Consider the following 16,295-nt stretch of genomic DNA (forward strand, 5'->3'; position numbering starts at 1 on the left):
GGTCAGTGTGGGGTGTGTGGGGTGTGCTCACAGGTCAGTGTGGGGTGTGCTCACAGGTGAGTGTGGGGTGTGCTCACAGGTCAGTGTGGGGTGCTGTACAGGGACACCCTGGGATAACTCAGCAGGGAGGAGCGGGGCCACTGCCATCGGCAAACAGCCCTGAACCGGCACAGGAGCCATCTTCCCAGGCCGTGCCATTAGTGTCACTCAGCTCCCACTTCTGTCACATTTCTCACTCAAACCCCAGTGTTTTGGCAGGCCAGCCTGAGCTTTCCATCCCAGCCCTGCTGTCAAGCAAAGATGACATAGTAAAAGGCTCCGTGCTGTACAGGAGTAATCCCATTTACCGAGTCTGCGGGCTGAGACTGAAATCTCTCTTCTTGAGAGGCAGCTTCCACCCTGCCTGCCTCTCTTCTGCCCTTACAGATAAGCTGGAATCCCACTCTAAAACATTTTCTCTCAAATCTGCTGTTGGGTGAACACTTAGTTAATTTTTAGAACGCATCCCAGCTGTTGTGTTCAGACACGCAGGGTACGCTTTACAGTAGGTTGGGTTCATAGAGAGACGAATAACAAAGAGCATCAGTGAGCAGGAAACAAATGGTGTCTGTGATTGATACTGTTTTCTTTCACAGGGAAGGAGTTCGATGTCAGAGCCAAGTGTGTTATCAACGCCACGGGACCTTTCACAGACTCGGTCCGCAAAATGGATGATCAGGAGGTGCCCAACATCTGTCAGCCCAGTGCAGGCGTGCATATCGTGATGCCTGGTTATTACAGGTGAGGCACGGGGAGCCTGCTGCCCGTGTAACACCATTTGTAATCTCTGCTGCTGCTGCTGCTGAATAAATCAGCCGGGAGAGACGCGCCGCTGCCTTTACAGCAGCTCGGAGCGCACAGTTTGATTCTGATTTTTGTTTGCGTTTTTTAAAGAGGATCCTGGCGCTGTGCCGGTGAGAAGAACAATTTCATCTATTCACAACAGACTGAAGCCATGTAGTTTTTAGTTCGAGCTCCCCAAGGCAGGGCTCCTGCTGAAGCAGAAGGCGTTTAGGCAGCACATCCCCAGGCTTGTGGAAGCACCTGTTTCAGTGATGCCTTTGAGCTGAGTGTGCTGCTGCTCAGTCACCCCCTCAGGAAAACCAGGAGCATGTAAAACCTCCCAGAGAGATTGCACCTTCATACAGAATCTCTTGTCCTGTTAAATCATGGAATCACAGAGTGCTCTGGTTTGGAAGGGACTTTAAAGACGATCTTGTTCCGCTGCCTGCCTTTACATATGAAACCCCCTGAGCAGTGACTCTGCCAGGATGTGGCTGTGCTCAGAGAAAACAGCAGTGCAGAAGCACAAAGTGATCGAATGGGCATGGCAATCAGTAATAATAATTACTACCACAGGCAGTAGAAATAGCTCAGAGTAACTCAACCACGCTTGCAGTGGCCCCAAGCCCACCCACCCTCCCGTGGGGGTTTGGTGGACAGGACGTGCCCTCCTTGTTCCAGGAGAGTTCCCGTGGCACTCTGCTCCCTGCAGCCTCCTGCTCCTCTCCCTGTTTGCTGTGCAAAGCCAAATCCCCTTCTCCCGAGCCAGCCTTGTCAGTCGGAACTCAAATATTACCTTTGGTTCCTGAAGTCATTAGCATCCTAATGGAAATTCCCCTTTATGGACTTAGCCCAGTTGTGTTGATACAGTGCCCTTGCAGTAATGCCTTCCACAGCCCTGCTCAGAATGGGAATTCAGCCTTGCAGTGCACAGCGGGCTGTTTGTGCCACAGCTGTCCCAACAGGACACCACCACACACTGAAAAATTGAGGCATTTTTGGCCTGGTGTAAAATCACCCCTCCATTCTCTTCTGGTTTTTTGTTGTTTTTTTTTTTTCATTTTTGTATCTTTCTCCATGAAAAATGGTAAAATGACCTAATAGCTGCTTCAAAGTACTAAAAATGTGGAGAAATGGGCTGTAATCCCAGTTTCCTCATATGCTAGGAGAAGGATGTGTGTGATTAGCTTTATGGCCCTACACAAAAACATGGAAAGCTTTAAAACCTGGACTCACTTGGTAAATTCAAAGAAGAAGATGGCTGGATATGCTTGAGAGCTACGATTTATTTATTCTGTAATAACCCAATAATTTTAATTGGAAATGTGGAGAATTCTTGTTCTCCATGTTCCCCAGTGTATGTCAGCATGTGGGCATTACTTTCCTTGGAAAATAGTATCTGCCCACACACTGCCTCCACAGCACAGCTGATCAGATAAAACTGCACTGAATTTCCTTGGAGTGGGATAGCTGAAAGCAGGGAACTGTCTGCTAAATAGAAAACACTCGTGGGATTTAATCTTGGTTGTATCAGGCCTTCCTTCTCCTGATGCCAAGGAACACTGCTCAGCACAGGAAGGTTGGCATTTCCCCGTGTCCACGTGTGCCCTGTGAATGTGTTACAGGATTTTGGCCTGTAGTCACACAAATGAATTTTTTTTTTTAAATATCTAGAGGGTTTTAGTTATAAATATAGTCAAGATTTTGTAAAACTAATGTTAACCTAATGCATTCGTTCCCCATGGGTTTCTTACTCATTGATGTCCTTCACTAATAGTCCCAGAATTCCTCCCCTCATTAATTAGGCTTCCTGCCTGGAATGTGTCTGAGAAGGCAAGGATTTTTCCTCTCCCTTCTGACTAATTTCTGATGTTTCTGTCTTTCTGGAATTTTCCTCTCTGCTCTCCATTCCACATGCCAGGTAAACTTGCCTGTTGCACCTTACTTTTTCTCTATGGAAGGTCACATTTTATCGTCCTGTAACTGCCTTGGTGGTGCTTTGGTCAAATGCTTCTTCAGCTGGGGATCTTCCATGGATCCAAGACCTTCCATGGAGCTCCCAGACCTTTTACCTCCACATTTCCCTGTAAAGGCATTGCTTTGTGCTTCATGGTGGAGCTGCCAGTCCTCAATTTGCCCATTTTAGCCATCCTTAAAGAGAACTCTCACCACGGCTACATGGCTCCTGCCTCCTTCTCCCATCCATGGTGGAATTGTAGGAATTCCCACCTCCTAAAACCAGGTTGTTTCACAGGTATTCCTGGTGTGCAGCAGCATGACTCCTGAGGCCTCAGGAAGGCCGGTATTTGGGAGTCAAGATGCTTCTTTCTGATGCAAAACACCTTATTTTGCATTTGTTTGGGTGGTTCTTTAGTTATTTAAATAAGCTGGAGCAAGCATGGCAAAGGGCAAGGAGAGAGAGCTTCCCAGGATAGCTGGTATCAGTGACTCAGTAAATAATTGGCATATGGAAAATTGTTTCAGCCTTTCTCAGCACTTGCTGTGCAATCTGAAACGCTGCAGTCCAGAGGTGCTGTGGGGAAACTTAGCTTGAAGTATTTGCTTGGTTCTCTTTCTTGTTTTTAACAGTTTTTATGAAATCACATAAAAAAAATCATACTTTGAAGAAAATGTCTATAAAGTTTCTGAATTCTGGTACTGTATATTGAACCTCTGATTTCCTCTGTCTCTAAATCAACAGCTTTTTCATTTTAAAAAGTAATCATTTGTCTGAGGTGATTTACCTTTCCCAAACCTGTGTTGACTTCCCCTATTAGATTGTACCTCTGCCACCGTATGCCTAAGCTGTCTATAAATATCAGCTAAAATGGGTCTAATATACATGCTAGCTATGAAATTCTCAGCCTCTCTCCCAGCCTTGCCAGATATTGCCACCTTCCCTTCAGTTATCACTTCAGACTTCCTAAAAATGCAATATTCAGCGATTCAGCTTGAATAGGTAAATCCCACCCAAGCAGGTCTTTGCCTTCAGACTGCTGCCTTAGGATTTGAGCCCATTGAGTAATTCCCCTCTGAGGTCCCTAAGAGCCACCTAAATCTGCATCCCCTGCCCTCCCTCCATGTGCCCCACAGCTCAGGAGCAGGGGCACATGTTTGTAAAGGGGCTTGCAGCACCTTACATGAGATTCAGCATCAGTCCTTGAGGTAAAAATGATAGAAAAAAGGGGCAGCTCAAAGTTTTCCTACATAAAGGCTGTTTACCTTGAAGTGTTTATAAAAGCCTTTTGTTTTCTGAAATACAAGCCATGAGGAGGTAGTGGGTTTGTACCTGTGGATATCTTTCTTACATTACACCAGAAAAACCTGATACATTGATTAAAATCCCCTACCCAAAGCACTACAGTTTTTTGTGCTTGTACTGAATCACTGTGTTGTAGAATGAAATATGTCTGAGTAGCAGCATCCACTGAGTGTCTCTTTTGCCTTTTTTCCTCAGAGCACAGTTCCCCATCCAGGGCCACAGGGCTGGAAGCACTCAGAGCACGTTCCTTGCTCCAAATCCCTCAGGAGCCTGTGGGTGTTCCTTCCTGCTGAAGTGGCAGGTGGTGACAAACTCAGGCTTAGTGGAAAGATATTCCTTAAATGTCTTCATTTCTCTTCTTTGTTGTCCTTTTCCTCTCAGTCACCACCCCTCACCCCTCCTGCTCCACCTTTATTGCAGAGGCAGACTGGAGGAGTCACTGCGATTTTGGGTCATAAAATGATCCACGGGCCTTATTCCTCCAAACTTCTGGGACATCTGTTTAAATCTGTCTTGGGCACATGTGAAATGTGTTATTTGTTCATTCATTAACTGCTTTGCCTGAGAACAGCTGGTGTGTCCCAGTCCTTGCCTGGGCACTGGGGGTGCAGGGACAGACCCCAGGTGCCACCAGGTTCCTGCTCTGAACCAGACCCCTCCTCTGTTCCAGCCCTGACAACATGGGGCTGCTGGACCCGGCCACCAGCGATGGCAGGGTGATCTTCTTCCTGCCCTGGGAGAAGATGACGATCGCAGGGACCACGGACAGCCCCACGGACGTCACCTCCCACCCCATCCCCACGGAGGAGGACATCAACTTCATCCTGAGCGAAGTGCGCAACTACCTGGGCGCCGACGTGGAAGGTAATCCTGGGGGAGCCTGGAGGGGCTGGGGAGGTGCTGCTGCCTGCAGCTTTTGTGTGACAGCTGTGGCTGTTGTGAGCTGCGGTGTCACCATGAGCTGTACAGTGTTCCTGATCATCCAGTGCAGCCATCAGCCAGCACCACCAGCACATCTCCAGCGCCACATCCGCTTCTTCTGGGGGCACCTCCAGGGAGGGTGACCCCAGCACTGCCCTGGGCAGCCATCTTCCCTCCAGACTGAGGGGTTGGGTTATTTCAATTATTCTGGGAAGGCATTTGGACTGCTGTGTTTCTGCTGCAGCATGAAGTCTGAAAGCACTCAGGCAGGAACACTGTAGCATACTTGGGTTTAGGAAAACCTGCTGTCTGGAGATGGGAAATGCTCGATTCCTTGCTCCATGGAGAACTGATGTCTGCATGTTGTATGAAGTTCTGAAAGTGTCCAGGGAAGCTCCTGGTGAGTGTCTGGAGCAGCAGTTGGTGTTGGAAGTGCAGGGGACCAGGGAGGGAGATGGGAATGTGAATAGGACCGAGATTAGATAGGATATTGGGAAGGAATTGTTCCCTGGCACAGGTGCCCAGAGCAGCTGGGGCTGGCCCTGGATCCCTGGCAGTGTCCCAGGCTGGGTTGGACACTGGGGCTGGGAGCAGCCTGGGACACTGGGAGGTTTCCCTGCCCATGGGATGGGATGGGATGAGCTGTAAGGTCAGTCCCAAGCCAGGCCATTCCATGGTTTCCTGTGCATTATCCAGAAGTGCTCAGTCCCTGTGGCTCAGCCCAGCTGGGCCTGTGCTGGTTTTCCTGAGCAGTTACTGTTTATAGATGGCTGGAGCTGAAATAACAGCAGCACTGCCCATATCAAGGCTCGACAGCCCTGCCTCTGCTGCCAGAGCCAGTGCCAGGGTTATCAACTTCCACAGGCTTGGACACCTTCCAGCTGCTTAATTACAGCGTCACGCGTGCTGCTTTCTGCAGTTTCATTAGTTTATAAACCTAATACAGGATCTTGTGTCTGTGATTAACACTTCATTTTGGCAGGTTAAACATGCTGGCAGAGCACCATTGATTTTGGAAATCTATTCAGTGTTCTTTGGGGGATGTTTTTTACACCCTTTTAGTGATTTTTCAATTATCGGTCATTTGAAAGTTGTATTAAAAACATGTTCCAAAGACTTCTGTATAAAGCAAATTGGTAACTGCACTTAGGGTGAAGGCTGTGGATAAAGATGACTTGTCAAGAGGAAATCTTGGAATAATAACCTTCAGGCTAGAGGAAAAGTCTGGAAGATCTGAAAGAAAATGTTAAACTCATGTAACAATCTTTATTTTGGTTTATAAAACGTAACGTAAGGACTGTTCAAGTTCATTGGGAAGAATTTTCATGGAAAGGGGGTCAGGCTGGAGCTGCTCAGGGAGGTTTGGAGTCCCCATCCCTGGAGCTGCCCAGGGAACACCTGGATGTGGCACTCAGTGCTCTGGGCTGGTGACAAGGTGGCCATTGGTACAAGTTGGACTGGGTGTCCTGGGAGGGCTTTTCCAGCGTCAGTGATTCTGGGGTTCCACAGCCCAGCTCATCCCCTGTCCCTGGGGGCTCTCCCCAGCTCTGGGCTCGCTCGGGGCCGAGCAGGGTGTGGAGCAGTGCCCAGCAGTGCCCAGCAGTGCCCAGCAGCGCAGTGGGACCTGGGCACCCCGGGCTCAGTGTGGCTCTGCACAGTGAGAAGAGGAGATGTGCTGGCAGCCTGGAGTGGCATCCGGCCCCTGGTCACCAACCCCGACTCCAAGGACACCCAGTCCATCTCCCGGAACCACGTCGTGACCGTCAGCGACAGCGGCCTCATCACCATTGCAGGTACTGGGAGTTCCTTAAAGCCAGCTTTGCTGGGCTGCCCTGGGCATTCTGTGTGGAAATCTCATCCCAAGGCAGCTGTTCAGCTCCTCTAAGCAGAAGCTGCTCTGTCAGTGGCAGCGGGGCTGGCACCATCACATGCCGTATGGAGTACACAGATACGTCTGTAGCCTCCAGCAGCTTGTATTGTTCCTGCTTCCCCCAAATAACGAGGTGAGCGTGTGTTCCCCCAGGTGGGAAGTGGACAACGTACCGAGCCATGGCCCGGGACACCATCGACACAGCCGTCCGGGAGCACAGCCTGAAGGCAGGCTCCTGTGTCACCATGGGGCTGCAGCTGGAGGGGGCTCAGGACTGGAGCCCCACGCTCTACATCAGACTGGTGCAAGACTATGGGCTAGAGAGCGAGGTGAGTCCTGGGCTCCTGGGCTGGAGGGGTTTGGCCTTCCCCTAAATCAAACACCGACTTAGCTTGGACTAAGGTCTGGTGAGCCCCATCAGAGCTGGGACAGAGATAGTTCTGACTGAAATAAAGTTCATAATTCTTCCTCATCTTCCCCTTTTTCCTTTCTCTTAATCTTGGCTGTTTCCTGCTTAAAAGCGCTCTGACTTGCTGCAGTCCCTGGGGCTGGCACAGCTGTGCTCAGGGTGTGGTAGGGGAGCTGAGCTGGCAGCCTGTGGTGGGCCAGTGCTGGCCACAGCGGGCCAGTGCTGGGCCAGCCCCGGCTTCCCTCCCAGGCTGTCCCACTCCAGCACCCCTGGCAGCCTCTTTGGTACTGGGGATGAGGGAGTGCTCAAGGAAAATGTGTCTTTCTTGTGCTTTCAAAGCGTGCTGGATTTGTTTTCCTCTCCACAGGTGGCTCAGCACCTGGCTTCCACCTACGGGGACAAGGCCTTTGAGGTGGCCAAAATAGCGCAGGTGACAGGGAAGAGGTGGCCCATCGTCGGGAAACGGCTGGTGTCAGAATTCCCCTACATTGAAGCTGAGGTATGTGGGAAAGCCATGTCACCTGTGACTCTGTCCTGGGGACCAGCAGGTCGGTGGCTGTGTGAAACATCTCCTTGAGCTCTTTCCTTTCCAAGATTTTTTCTGTGCCCGTACCTGGAGCACACTTTATGCATCGCTATATACACATACTAACATATTTATGCATAATTAAAGGTTTATATAGCGCCTGTTTTTTACTTCACATACAAACATTTGATCCCAGGTGGACTCTGTAAAACGTTCCAAGGAAAAGGGAGCTTTCCCAGCCCTGTTCCCAGGGCCTGGGGTGGTAGCCCTGGCCTGTGCAGGTGCCGGGTGTCAGATCTGTGCTCCCCTGGCAGGTGGTGTACGGGGTTAAGGAGTACGCCCGCACCGCCGTGGACATCATCTCCCGCCGCACCCGCCTGGCCTTCCTCAACGTGCAGGCTGCCCACGAGGCCCTGCCCAGGATCGTGGACATCATGGGCAAGGAGCTCAACTGGTGTGAGCAGAAGAAGAAGGTACAAAGGGCCCTTTTCAGCTGGAGCTGCTCTGTTTTGCTTGAGGAGTTTCCGTGTTAAGGAGAGATGGTTGAATAGAAAGCTACAAGTGATGTTTTATTCCCGGGAGAATGAGTCACTTGGTGCATTTCATTTAAAGACTTTATCAGATGGCTGTGAAATGGGTTGGGATCAACCAGGGGGTGGAGGGGAAGGGGAAGATCTGTGTCCTGGTGCTCCCCAGCCTTGGAAATGCAAGCAGGCTTGGCACTGCTGTCCTATTCCTGTCAGTTGTTTTGCTTTACTGACACTTTTCAACAGATCTGCCTGAGCAAAGGAAGCTCCTGTAACCACAAAGAACCTGCCTGGTGTTGAGCTCCCTGATTTTTTTCTGATTTTAGACACCTGAGTGAATCATCACGCTAAGATAACAAATGACATGTTGTAGGATGGTCTGAAAAGGCCATTCCTTCCTGAAAGGGGCAGACAGGCTGTGTGTGACTGAAGCTGTGGATGTTCCTGGAAGCATTTACAGAGAAATTAGAAGTCCTTACGAGCCTGGATACCTTTTTCCAAGAGTAAAAAGTGCCAAAGTTTAACTTTTTGGTACTTTTCAGCTGCCATTTGCTTAACTTTGGGACCTTAGAAAAGTACTGGTTAAGTGGAAGAACCTAATAATAAGGTATAAAAAATAAATTCTTGTGTAAGAATTTGCTATTTTTCAGTACCCAGGTTTTGTGTTTTCATTGTAGGAAGAGCTTGAAACGGCCAAAACATTTCTGTACTATGAAATGGGCTACAAAGTGAAAACAGATCAGTTGACAGACAGGTCTGAGATCTCTCTAGTGCCTTCAGACATCGAGAGGTGAGTGGGGCAGGAGAGCTGGCCGTGCTGCAGCCCCAGGGCAGCCCTGACCGCCAGCCCTCCCTCGCAGGTACAAGAAGCGTTTCCGCATGTTTGACAAGGACAAGAAGGGCTTCATCACCACCCTGGATGTGCAGCGTGTGCTGGAGGTGAGTGCCCTGTGCTCCTCACCCCTCTGGGAGCAGCTGTGGGAGCCAGGAGGGTTCCAGGCTGCTGAGCCCCCTGCTCCTGTGCTTGTCCCGTGCAGAGCATCAGCGTGCAGATGGACGAGAACACCCTCCACGAGATCCTCAACGAGGTGGATCTCAACAAAAACGGGCAGGTGGAGCTCAACGAGTTCCTGCAGGTACGTGCTCCTCTTGCTGCCAGGAAAGGCTGGCTTTTCAAAGACTCTGCCAGCGAGTTGTAGTAATTTAGATTAGCAAATTTCGTTTCCTGGCCAACGCACCAAATAATGTGGTGATTTTAAAGCATTAGCTAAAAATCACCAGAAAACTTACTCATCTTTTGCTGTGAGATATGGATTAGGAGAAGGGCAAAACAGGCTTAAAACTTAAAAGGAATAAGGGCTGGGTTGGGGACCAGGGCAGTGTTACCTGTGGTGTTGGTACAAGGGGCTCACACAGCCATCCTCAAGCAGCTTGGAAATTCAGGGGGTTTTTCCCAGTCAGACTCAAAGAATGGATCCAGTTTACAAAGTGTGCCCCAGTCCAGACCTGAATTTGTCATTTTAAGCCCAGAAATGCTGTTTAAATATATTTAAAGTGATGCAGGTGTCCATGAGAAGGTGCATTATCTGGCATTAAGCTGTTAAGGGTTGTTATAAAAATGAGTAAGCTAAGAAACTGTATAATAAACAACTAAATAACAAATAGTAATATAACTATAATAACAAACTGAATAACTAAATAATAAACTGAGTATTATAAAGAATGAGCTTGTAGTTAGAGCTCATCCAGGCCCTATAACCCATTTTAACTCCTGGGCAGGCTAAATGGTCCCAGACTCTGAAGAAAATGACATGCATCTCCTTTTTGGGGGGCTTTCAAGCAAACCCAAGGGTGCTCCCTTTGCAGGTGCTGGGTTGGTGTTTGAGGAGCCTTTTTTGGGGTGGTATTTCAGAGCCTGCCGTGTCTCCCCTGCCCAGTGGCAATGATGAATGCCAAACAGGAGAGAAATTAATGCTGGGGATTTTGGTCAATGTCAGCCCTTTCTTCACTGTGTCAAGTTAAACAAACAAGATCAAGGCAAAGGAAATGGTAATTGTCTCTCTGGAGATGAGCTGGGGATAAGAGCAGCATTGTTGAATCTAAATGCAGAAAATTTTCACAGGTTGTGTCCAGCATTAGCAAAAAGGAGTATTTATTTGCCTAAAATACAGCAATTGAGCTGAGGAGCTGCAGTGAACTTGGGGGAAGGGGGAAAACCAAACCAAACAAAGCGGGGGGAAGGAGAACCAATGGCTTTGGGAGTTTGTGCTGATCTGTTCAAATGGGAGAGAGCAGCCCAGCTGGGCTCTGGCTGCTGGAAGGAGACACCCTTGTACCTCCACTGGGAGCCTCCCTCTGGCTTCTCTCCCCCTTCTGCAGGGCTGAGTCAGCTGGAGTTTGGTTAGGCTGGCTACATTGAGGAGTTGAAACAACCAGTAATTGTTGTTGTGTGGGGTTTGGGGCATTCTGGGGGCTCTCTGCTGGGCTGACCAGCCTCAGCAGGGATTGCCAGCCCTACATCATGCTGTGCAATGCAAAGGGCAGGCAGTGCTCAGGAGCAGTTTCACAGCTGTGCAGATCTGTGTGACCCCTGCAGAGCAGCCTGGGTGTGGAGCAGCAGTGATGGCACTGCAGGGCTCAGCCCTCTCCTGGGCTCCAGGGAAACACTCAGTGCTGAGCAGGGAGGCTGCCACCGAAATGAACTGGGGTTGCCATGGAAGGAGCCAAATACATTAGATGTTTGTTTAATTTTTTAATGCATCTGTTAAGTCAGTGCCCAATACTTGGGTGTTTGCTTTCTGAAAACTTTCAGGTAATTGCGTTTCAGCGCAGAACTTGTGCAAGCCCCGGGCAAATATTTGTGGAGCTTTGTGTTGGAAAATAGAGCAGGTTGTGGCTGGGGGCTGCCTGGCTTTGCAGGTGGGAGCAGAGCAGGGCTGGCCCTGGAGCCCTGGCAGCCCCTGGTGCTCCCAGTGCCCAGGGAGGGGTGCCCAGGCAGGGAGCACAGCGGGCACAGGGCACACCTGGATCCCTGGAGCTGCTGCCACTGGGGCTCCAGGAAGGAGAGGGAGCCTTGGGAACCGGTGCTGGGATGTAAAGGAAACCACCCCCTGTTAAATCCAGGGGAATCATGGAATGCCAGAGTGGTCTGAGCAGGAAGAGACCTGAAAGCCCATCCCATTCCTCTAAAGCACATTGCCCCAAGCCCTGGCAGGTGTGACTGGGCAGGAGGCAGTGCCTCTGCTGCTGTGACATCCCTGTCTGTGCACGGGCCTGGCCTTCTCCCTGTGCTCTGCAACTGGCAGGGGGCCACAGCACCTTTGCACAGGTCCAGCTGCAGCTGTAATGAGCAGCTCTTCCTGGGGGGGAAGGAATCTGAAGGGTTCCTGCAGTCAATGGGAGTAAGAAATTGCATTTGGCAAGTGCTGATTGCTTCCCCAGCACTCTCTGCAGAGCAGGCTGCAGGTAATTTCAGCTCTAATGCTGGCTTTATCCATGGGATAAAAAAGAATTAACTAAAATCTTAGCACTAGTGTGCTTTCACTGGGAGAGAGCAGAGTCCAGCTTCCAGGACTTAAAAGCAAATTAGTTTTAAAAGTCTATAAAGGAATTTGGATTTGAAAGAATTGTGGGAGTCAAGTGCAGTGGCTCCAGAGAAAGACATGTGGGTGGAAAAGGGCAGGTCTGGGATCGGTGGTGGATCAGGAATCATGAAATCCCTGCATGGTGTGGGTTGGGAGGGACCCTAAAGCTCATCTTCAAGCCAGGGGCAGGGACACCTTCCACTATCCCAGACTGCTCCAGCCTGGCCTGGGGCACTGCCAGGGATCCAGGGACAGCCACAGCTGCCCTGGACACCTGTGCCAGGGCCTGCCCAGCCTCACAGGGAACAATCCCTTCCTAAATGGGAAAATATCCTGAATCTTCAGTGAGCTGCATCCTTCAGATATTACAAATAACCAAAGAAAGCCTGTGCAGCTGCTGGGTTATCCCACATTCTGAAATGTCACAGAAAAACCCCAGTGACAGTGTTTGTCCACACTGGTGTTGTCTGCACTGCTTCCAAGTGGATCATATTTGGTACTTGCACTCTTCTGCCACCCACACCTGTCCAGAGCAGCCTGAGGTGTTCCTGGGGAGCATCCTGTGTCATCCCTGGGGATCATCCTGAGGTGTTCCTGGGGAGCATCCTGTGTCATTCCTGGGGATCATCCTGAGGTGTTCCTGGGGAGCATCCTGTGGTGTTCCTGGGGAGCATCCTGTGGTGTTCCTGGGGATCATCCTGAGGTGTTCCTGGGGATCATCCTGAGGTGTTCCTGGGGATCATCCTGTGTCATTCCTGGGGATCATCCTGTGTCATTCCTGGGGATCATCCTGTGGTGTTCCTGGGGATCAGCCTGAGGTGTTCCTGGGGAACATCCTGAGGTGTTCCTGGGGATCATCCTGAGGTGTTCCTGGGGATCATCCTGTGTCATCCCTGGGGATCATCCTGTGGTGTTCCTGGGGATCATCCTGTGTCATTCCTGGGGATCATCCTGAGGTGTTCCTGGGGAGCATCCTGTGTCATTCCTGGGGATCATCCTGAGGTGTTCCTGGGGATCATCCTGAGGTGTTCCTGGGGATCATCCTGTGTCATTCCTGGGGATCAGCCTGTGTTACTCCTGGGGATCAGCCTGTGTCATTCCTGGGGATCAGCCTGTGTTACTCCTGGGGATCAGCCTGTGTTACTCCTGGGGATCAGCCTGTGTTACTCCTGGGGCTCAGCCTGTGGTGCTCCATGGGTGTGGGGTGTGGGAGGGAGCTGGAGCGAGGCTCTGGGGTCACACTTTGGGCTGCACTGCGGCACTTTGGCTGTGTGGGTTCAGTGCCGTGGCCCTGGGCCCTGCAGGGAGGGCTGGCAGCCCGTGAGTGATGCTCGTGTCCCCGTGTCCCCAGCTGATGAGTGCCATCCAGAAGGGCCGTGTGTCGGGGAGCAGGCTGGCCGTGCTGATGAAGAGCGCCGAGGAGAACCTGCGGCGCCGCCAGGCCATCCCTGTGGACCGCAGCGGAGGGGGGCTCTGAGCCCGGGCTGCCAGAACGTTCCAGGGCTCCTGATCCCCCTGGCTGGCTCAGTGCAGCTCTCCCAAGAGACTTTGGTGCGTTTGTGGTTGTTGTGAATGATTCCCTCCCCGCTCGGCAGCGCGGGGTTCGGGCACGCGCTCCTGGCCCGGTTTGTGTTCGCGGTGCTCAGAGGGAACCCTGCCCTTAAACACGCTGACTTCTGCAAACACAACATCTCACAGCTGCTTCTGCCTCTTCAGAAGAGCAGGAGAGGGAAAGCTGTAGTGGAGACACCATCCCAAGGGAGCAAACCCTGCAATTCCTGGGGCTGGGGTGGTGGAGACCTGTTCTGAGCCTTCCACGGGTGAGAGGCTTGTCCTGTTTGTCCAGTGGTGCCAGTTTGGGGCCACCCGGAAATTCCAGCTGGAAAAAACCACCTGGATTAATCACCCGAGGTAATTCTGTAGCTGAAAGCTGGAACAGCTTCCTTTCTTCCCTGTTAACACAAATAAACTGCCTCTAATAAATGGCATTGTCTGCAGGTGGTGCTTTGTGCAGTGAAATAAAGGCAAAAGCTGTTTTATGCTAAAAAGTGTCTCACATTTGGGGCAAACCCTGATGCTCTGTAGGATGGGGCAGGTTTTGGTAGCACAGCAGTCTTAAGTGTTAATTAAAAATGCTCAAACACAGTGAAAAAAACAAGGTGTGTGTCTTGCATCCTACTAACTGTTCTAGAGAAAACGGCTGTTTTTCAGCAGGTTAAATGAAAAACCCAAACACAGAGCCCTCACTGGAGCCGTGTCCAGCTGTACCTGCCTGTTGGCCTCCTGCTGCTGGGTTGGGCTGACATCAGCTGGGACATTTCTGCCCCGTGTAGAACAAGGCAGGGAAACCTGGTTTACTGCTGGATTTGGCATCTGCTGGGTCCCCTGAGCAGAGCAATTTCCACCTCAAACCAAGCTCCCCTTCCCAGGGGTCAGAAATTCTGCTGAAGTAAAATTTGATGTGTTTAACTGATATCACCACACCCACTGATGGAAAAGAACAGGGCAGGAGCAAACAGCAAGGGTTCCTTGGATATTTTAAGCAGGAGAATGGTTCCAGACACAAATGGAGTGCTGGGATGTCGCACCGTGAGTGCAGATGCTGTGTTTGGCTGCAGAAACAGAACCCTTGAAAACAACATCAAACATTCAGGTGCTGAAAAACAACAGATAAAAAAGAAAAGGGCAAGGTTCACCTAAAAGGAGTTCCTGAAAGGGTTCAGATGGGTTTTGCATGCTCAGTTGGATTTTTGCTGCAGATGTTGTTGAGGTTCTGGCTTTGTGCTGGGAGCAGGGGCTGAGGGACAGGAGTTGGCACATCTGGCACCACAAGGCTGTTCTGATGAGCAGAGGGGTTTGTTCCTGTGCTCCTGCAGGCTTTTCCTTTTGAGCTGTGTTCCAGAACCTTCAGGTGAAGGATGGAGTGATTGTGTTTCCAAGCCCACAGTAACAGATTTCACATATCCTGCAGAATGGAGGGAAATGAATGTGTAACACACAGTAATTTTGGCTCAGTGAGCAAGGGAAGGGGTTCAGGATTCTACTATTAACAGAAGTTTAAGGGGGAAAAAAAAAAGCAAAAGTCATGAGACATTTTCTAGGCCACGTGAAGAAAAAATATTTCCAATGTTGGACAAGTTTTTTGTAAAGAAAAAGTATTTTCACTATTGAACAGCTTTTGTACAGTTTAAAGAGAAATTCTCCACTGCTGTCTAACTGGCATTGTTCAAATAATAACCTGAACTTATGTGGGAAGCAGGGTTTCTGTGCTGTACCCCAAGTGTGCTCTTTGTTGTTTTGCTAACCCTGCACCTGGAATGTGACTGTGGGGTTCTCCTGGCTGTGTGTCCCCAGCCATGGATTTCCCCTGTGTCCCCTCCTGCATGGCACAGGGACAGCTGCATGTGTCCCCCAGCAGCAGCTGAACCTGCAGATGGAAAACTCCAGGTGTTTCTTTACCCCCTCATCTGTCTGCAGGAGGGCTGGCTTTGCTGTCTGGGGTTTTGATGTCAATGTACGATGTCACTGTCCTGCTGTGCTCATCTGGGATGGAAAAGCTGCCATGGGATTATTGCATTTTTTAATATTTTTTTTTTCCTTTTCTTTTGGTGAAGTGAAAGATTTCTGGATTTTCTGTGGGTATTTTGTATTTGAAATAAGCTGTGTGTGTGGGGAGGGGGGATCCATGCAGTGTCTGTATAAATAAATACCTGTATGGACACACTGCAGGTTTGCACGTGGCACTTAGCTCTGTTGTCAGGTTCCTGTTGCAGCCTGGGCTGTTCAACGCTGTGTTTGAGGCTGGGTTGTCATTTTTATAACTGTCTTGGTGTTTTCCTGCCATTATTTATTACCTTTGATATCTGGAATGAGCCGCATGCGTTTATTGAGCAATAAGAGGATGTATTTAATGTGCCTTGTTTTTAACTGAGTAAGGACTGAAAGCATGAATCAATAAAACTGGTTAAAAACGCTCCTTTGGCTGCCAGTTTGTTGTGGCAGGTGCAGAAATACCTCGGGGTCACCTGGAGGGGATCCCTGGGGAGGAGGAGGAGGAGGGGATGGGGGTGTGTGGTGAGGCCTGGCTTCATCTCAGGGCTGAGTGCGGTGCAGGACGGGGAGTGAGGTGTGAGTGCAGCCCCTGGCACTGCCACAAGTGACAGCTGAGGGGTCCTGAGTGCCACAGGTGACAGCTGAGGGCTCCTGAGTGCCACAGGTGACAGCTGAGGGGTCCTGAGTGCCACAGGTGAGTCCTGCAGTGCCACAGGTGACAGCTGAGGGGTCCTGCAGTGACACAGGTGACAGCTGAGGGGTCCTGCAGTGGCACAGGTGAGTCCTGCAGTATCACAGGTAACAGATGAGGACTCCAGCAGT

At 50.4% G+C, this 16,295-nt stretch overlaps 1 protein-coding gene across 1 annotated transcript; it reads left to right on the forward strand.

Moving 5' to 3' along the window:
• The first annotated feature begins 602 nt into the window (after positions 1-602).
• Positions 603-15,896, forward strand: LOC107207434 (glycerol-3-phosphate dehydrogenase, mitochondrial-like). The gene is made up of 10 exons (XM_015634500.3): positions 603-780; positions 4,755-4,948; positions 6,664-6,798; positions 7,029-7,204; positions 7,652-7,783; positions 8,125-8,283; positions 9,015-9,127; positions 9,198-9,276; positions 9,375-9,473; positions 13,273-15,896. The coding sequence occupies exons 1-10, from the start codon at positions 707-709 to the stop codon at positions 13,396-13,398; spliced, it is 1,287 nt and encodes a 428-aa protein (XP_015489986.1). The 5' UTR covers positions 603-706; the 3' UTR covers positions 13,399-15,896.
• The last annotated feature ends 399 nt before the right edge of the window (positions 15,897-16,295 follow it).

The sequence above is a fragment of the Parus major genome, chromosome 7 (genome assembly GCF_001522545.3).
Source record: "Parus major isolate Abel chromosome 7, Parus_major1.1, whole genome shotgun sequence".
NCBI classification, from domain to species: Eukaryota; Metazoa; Chordata; class Aves; order Passeriformes; family Paridae; genus Parus; species Parus major.

Coding starts and splice junctions, on each gene's coding strand:
- LOC107207434 (XM_015634500.3), top strand. CDS start 707: ATGGATGATCAGGAGGTGCCCAACATCTGTCAGCCCAGTGCAGGCGTG. Junction 4,949..6,663: donor CCTGGGCGCCGACGTGGAAG/GTAATCCTGGGG, acceptor GGCTCTGCACAG/TGAGAAGAGGAGATGTGCTG. Junction 9,128..9,197: donor GTGCCTTCAGACATCGAGAG/GTGAGTGGGGCA, acceptor CCTCCCTCGCAG/GTACAAGAAGCGTTTCCGCA.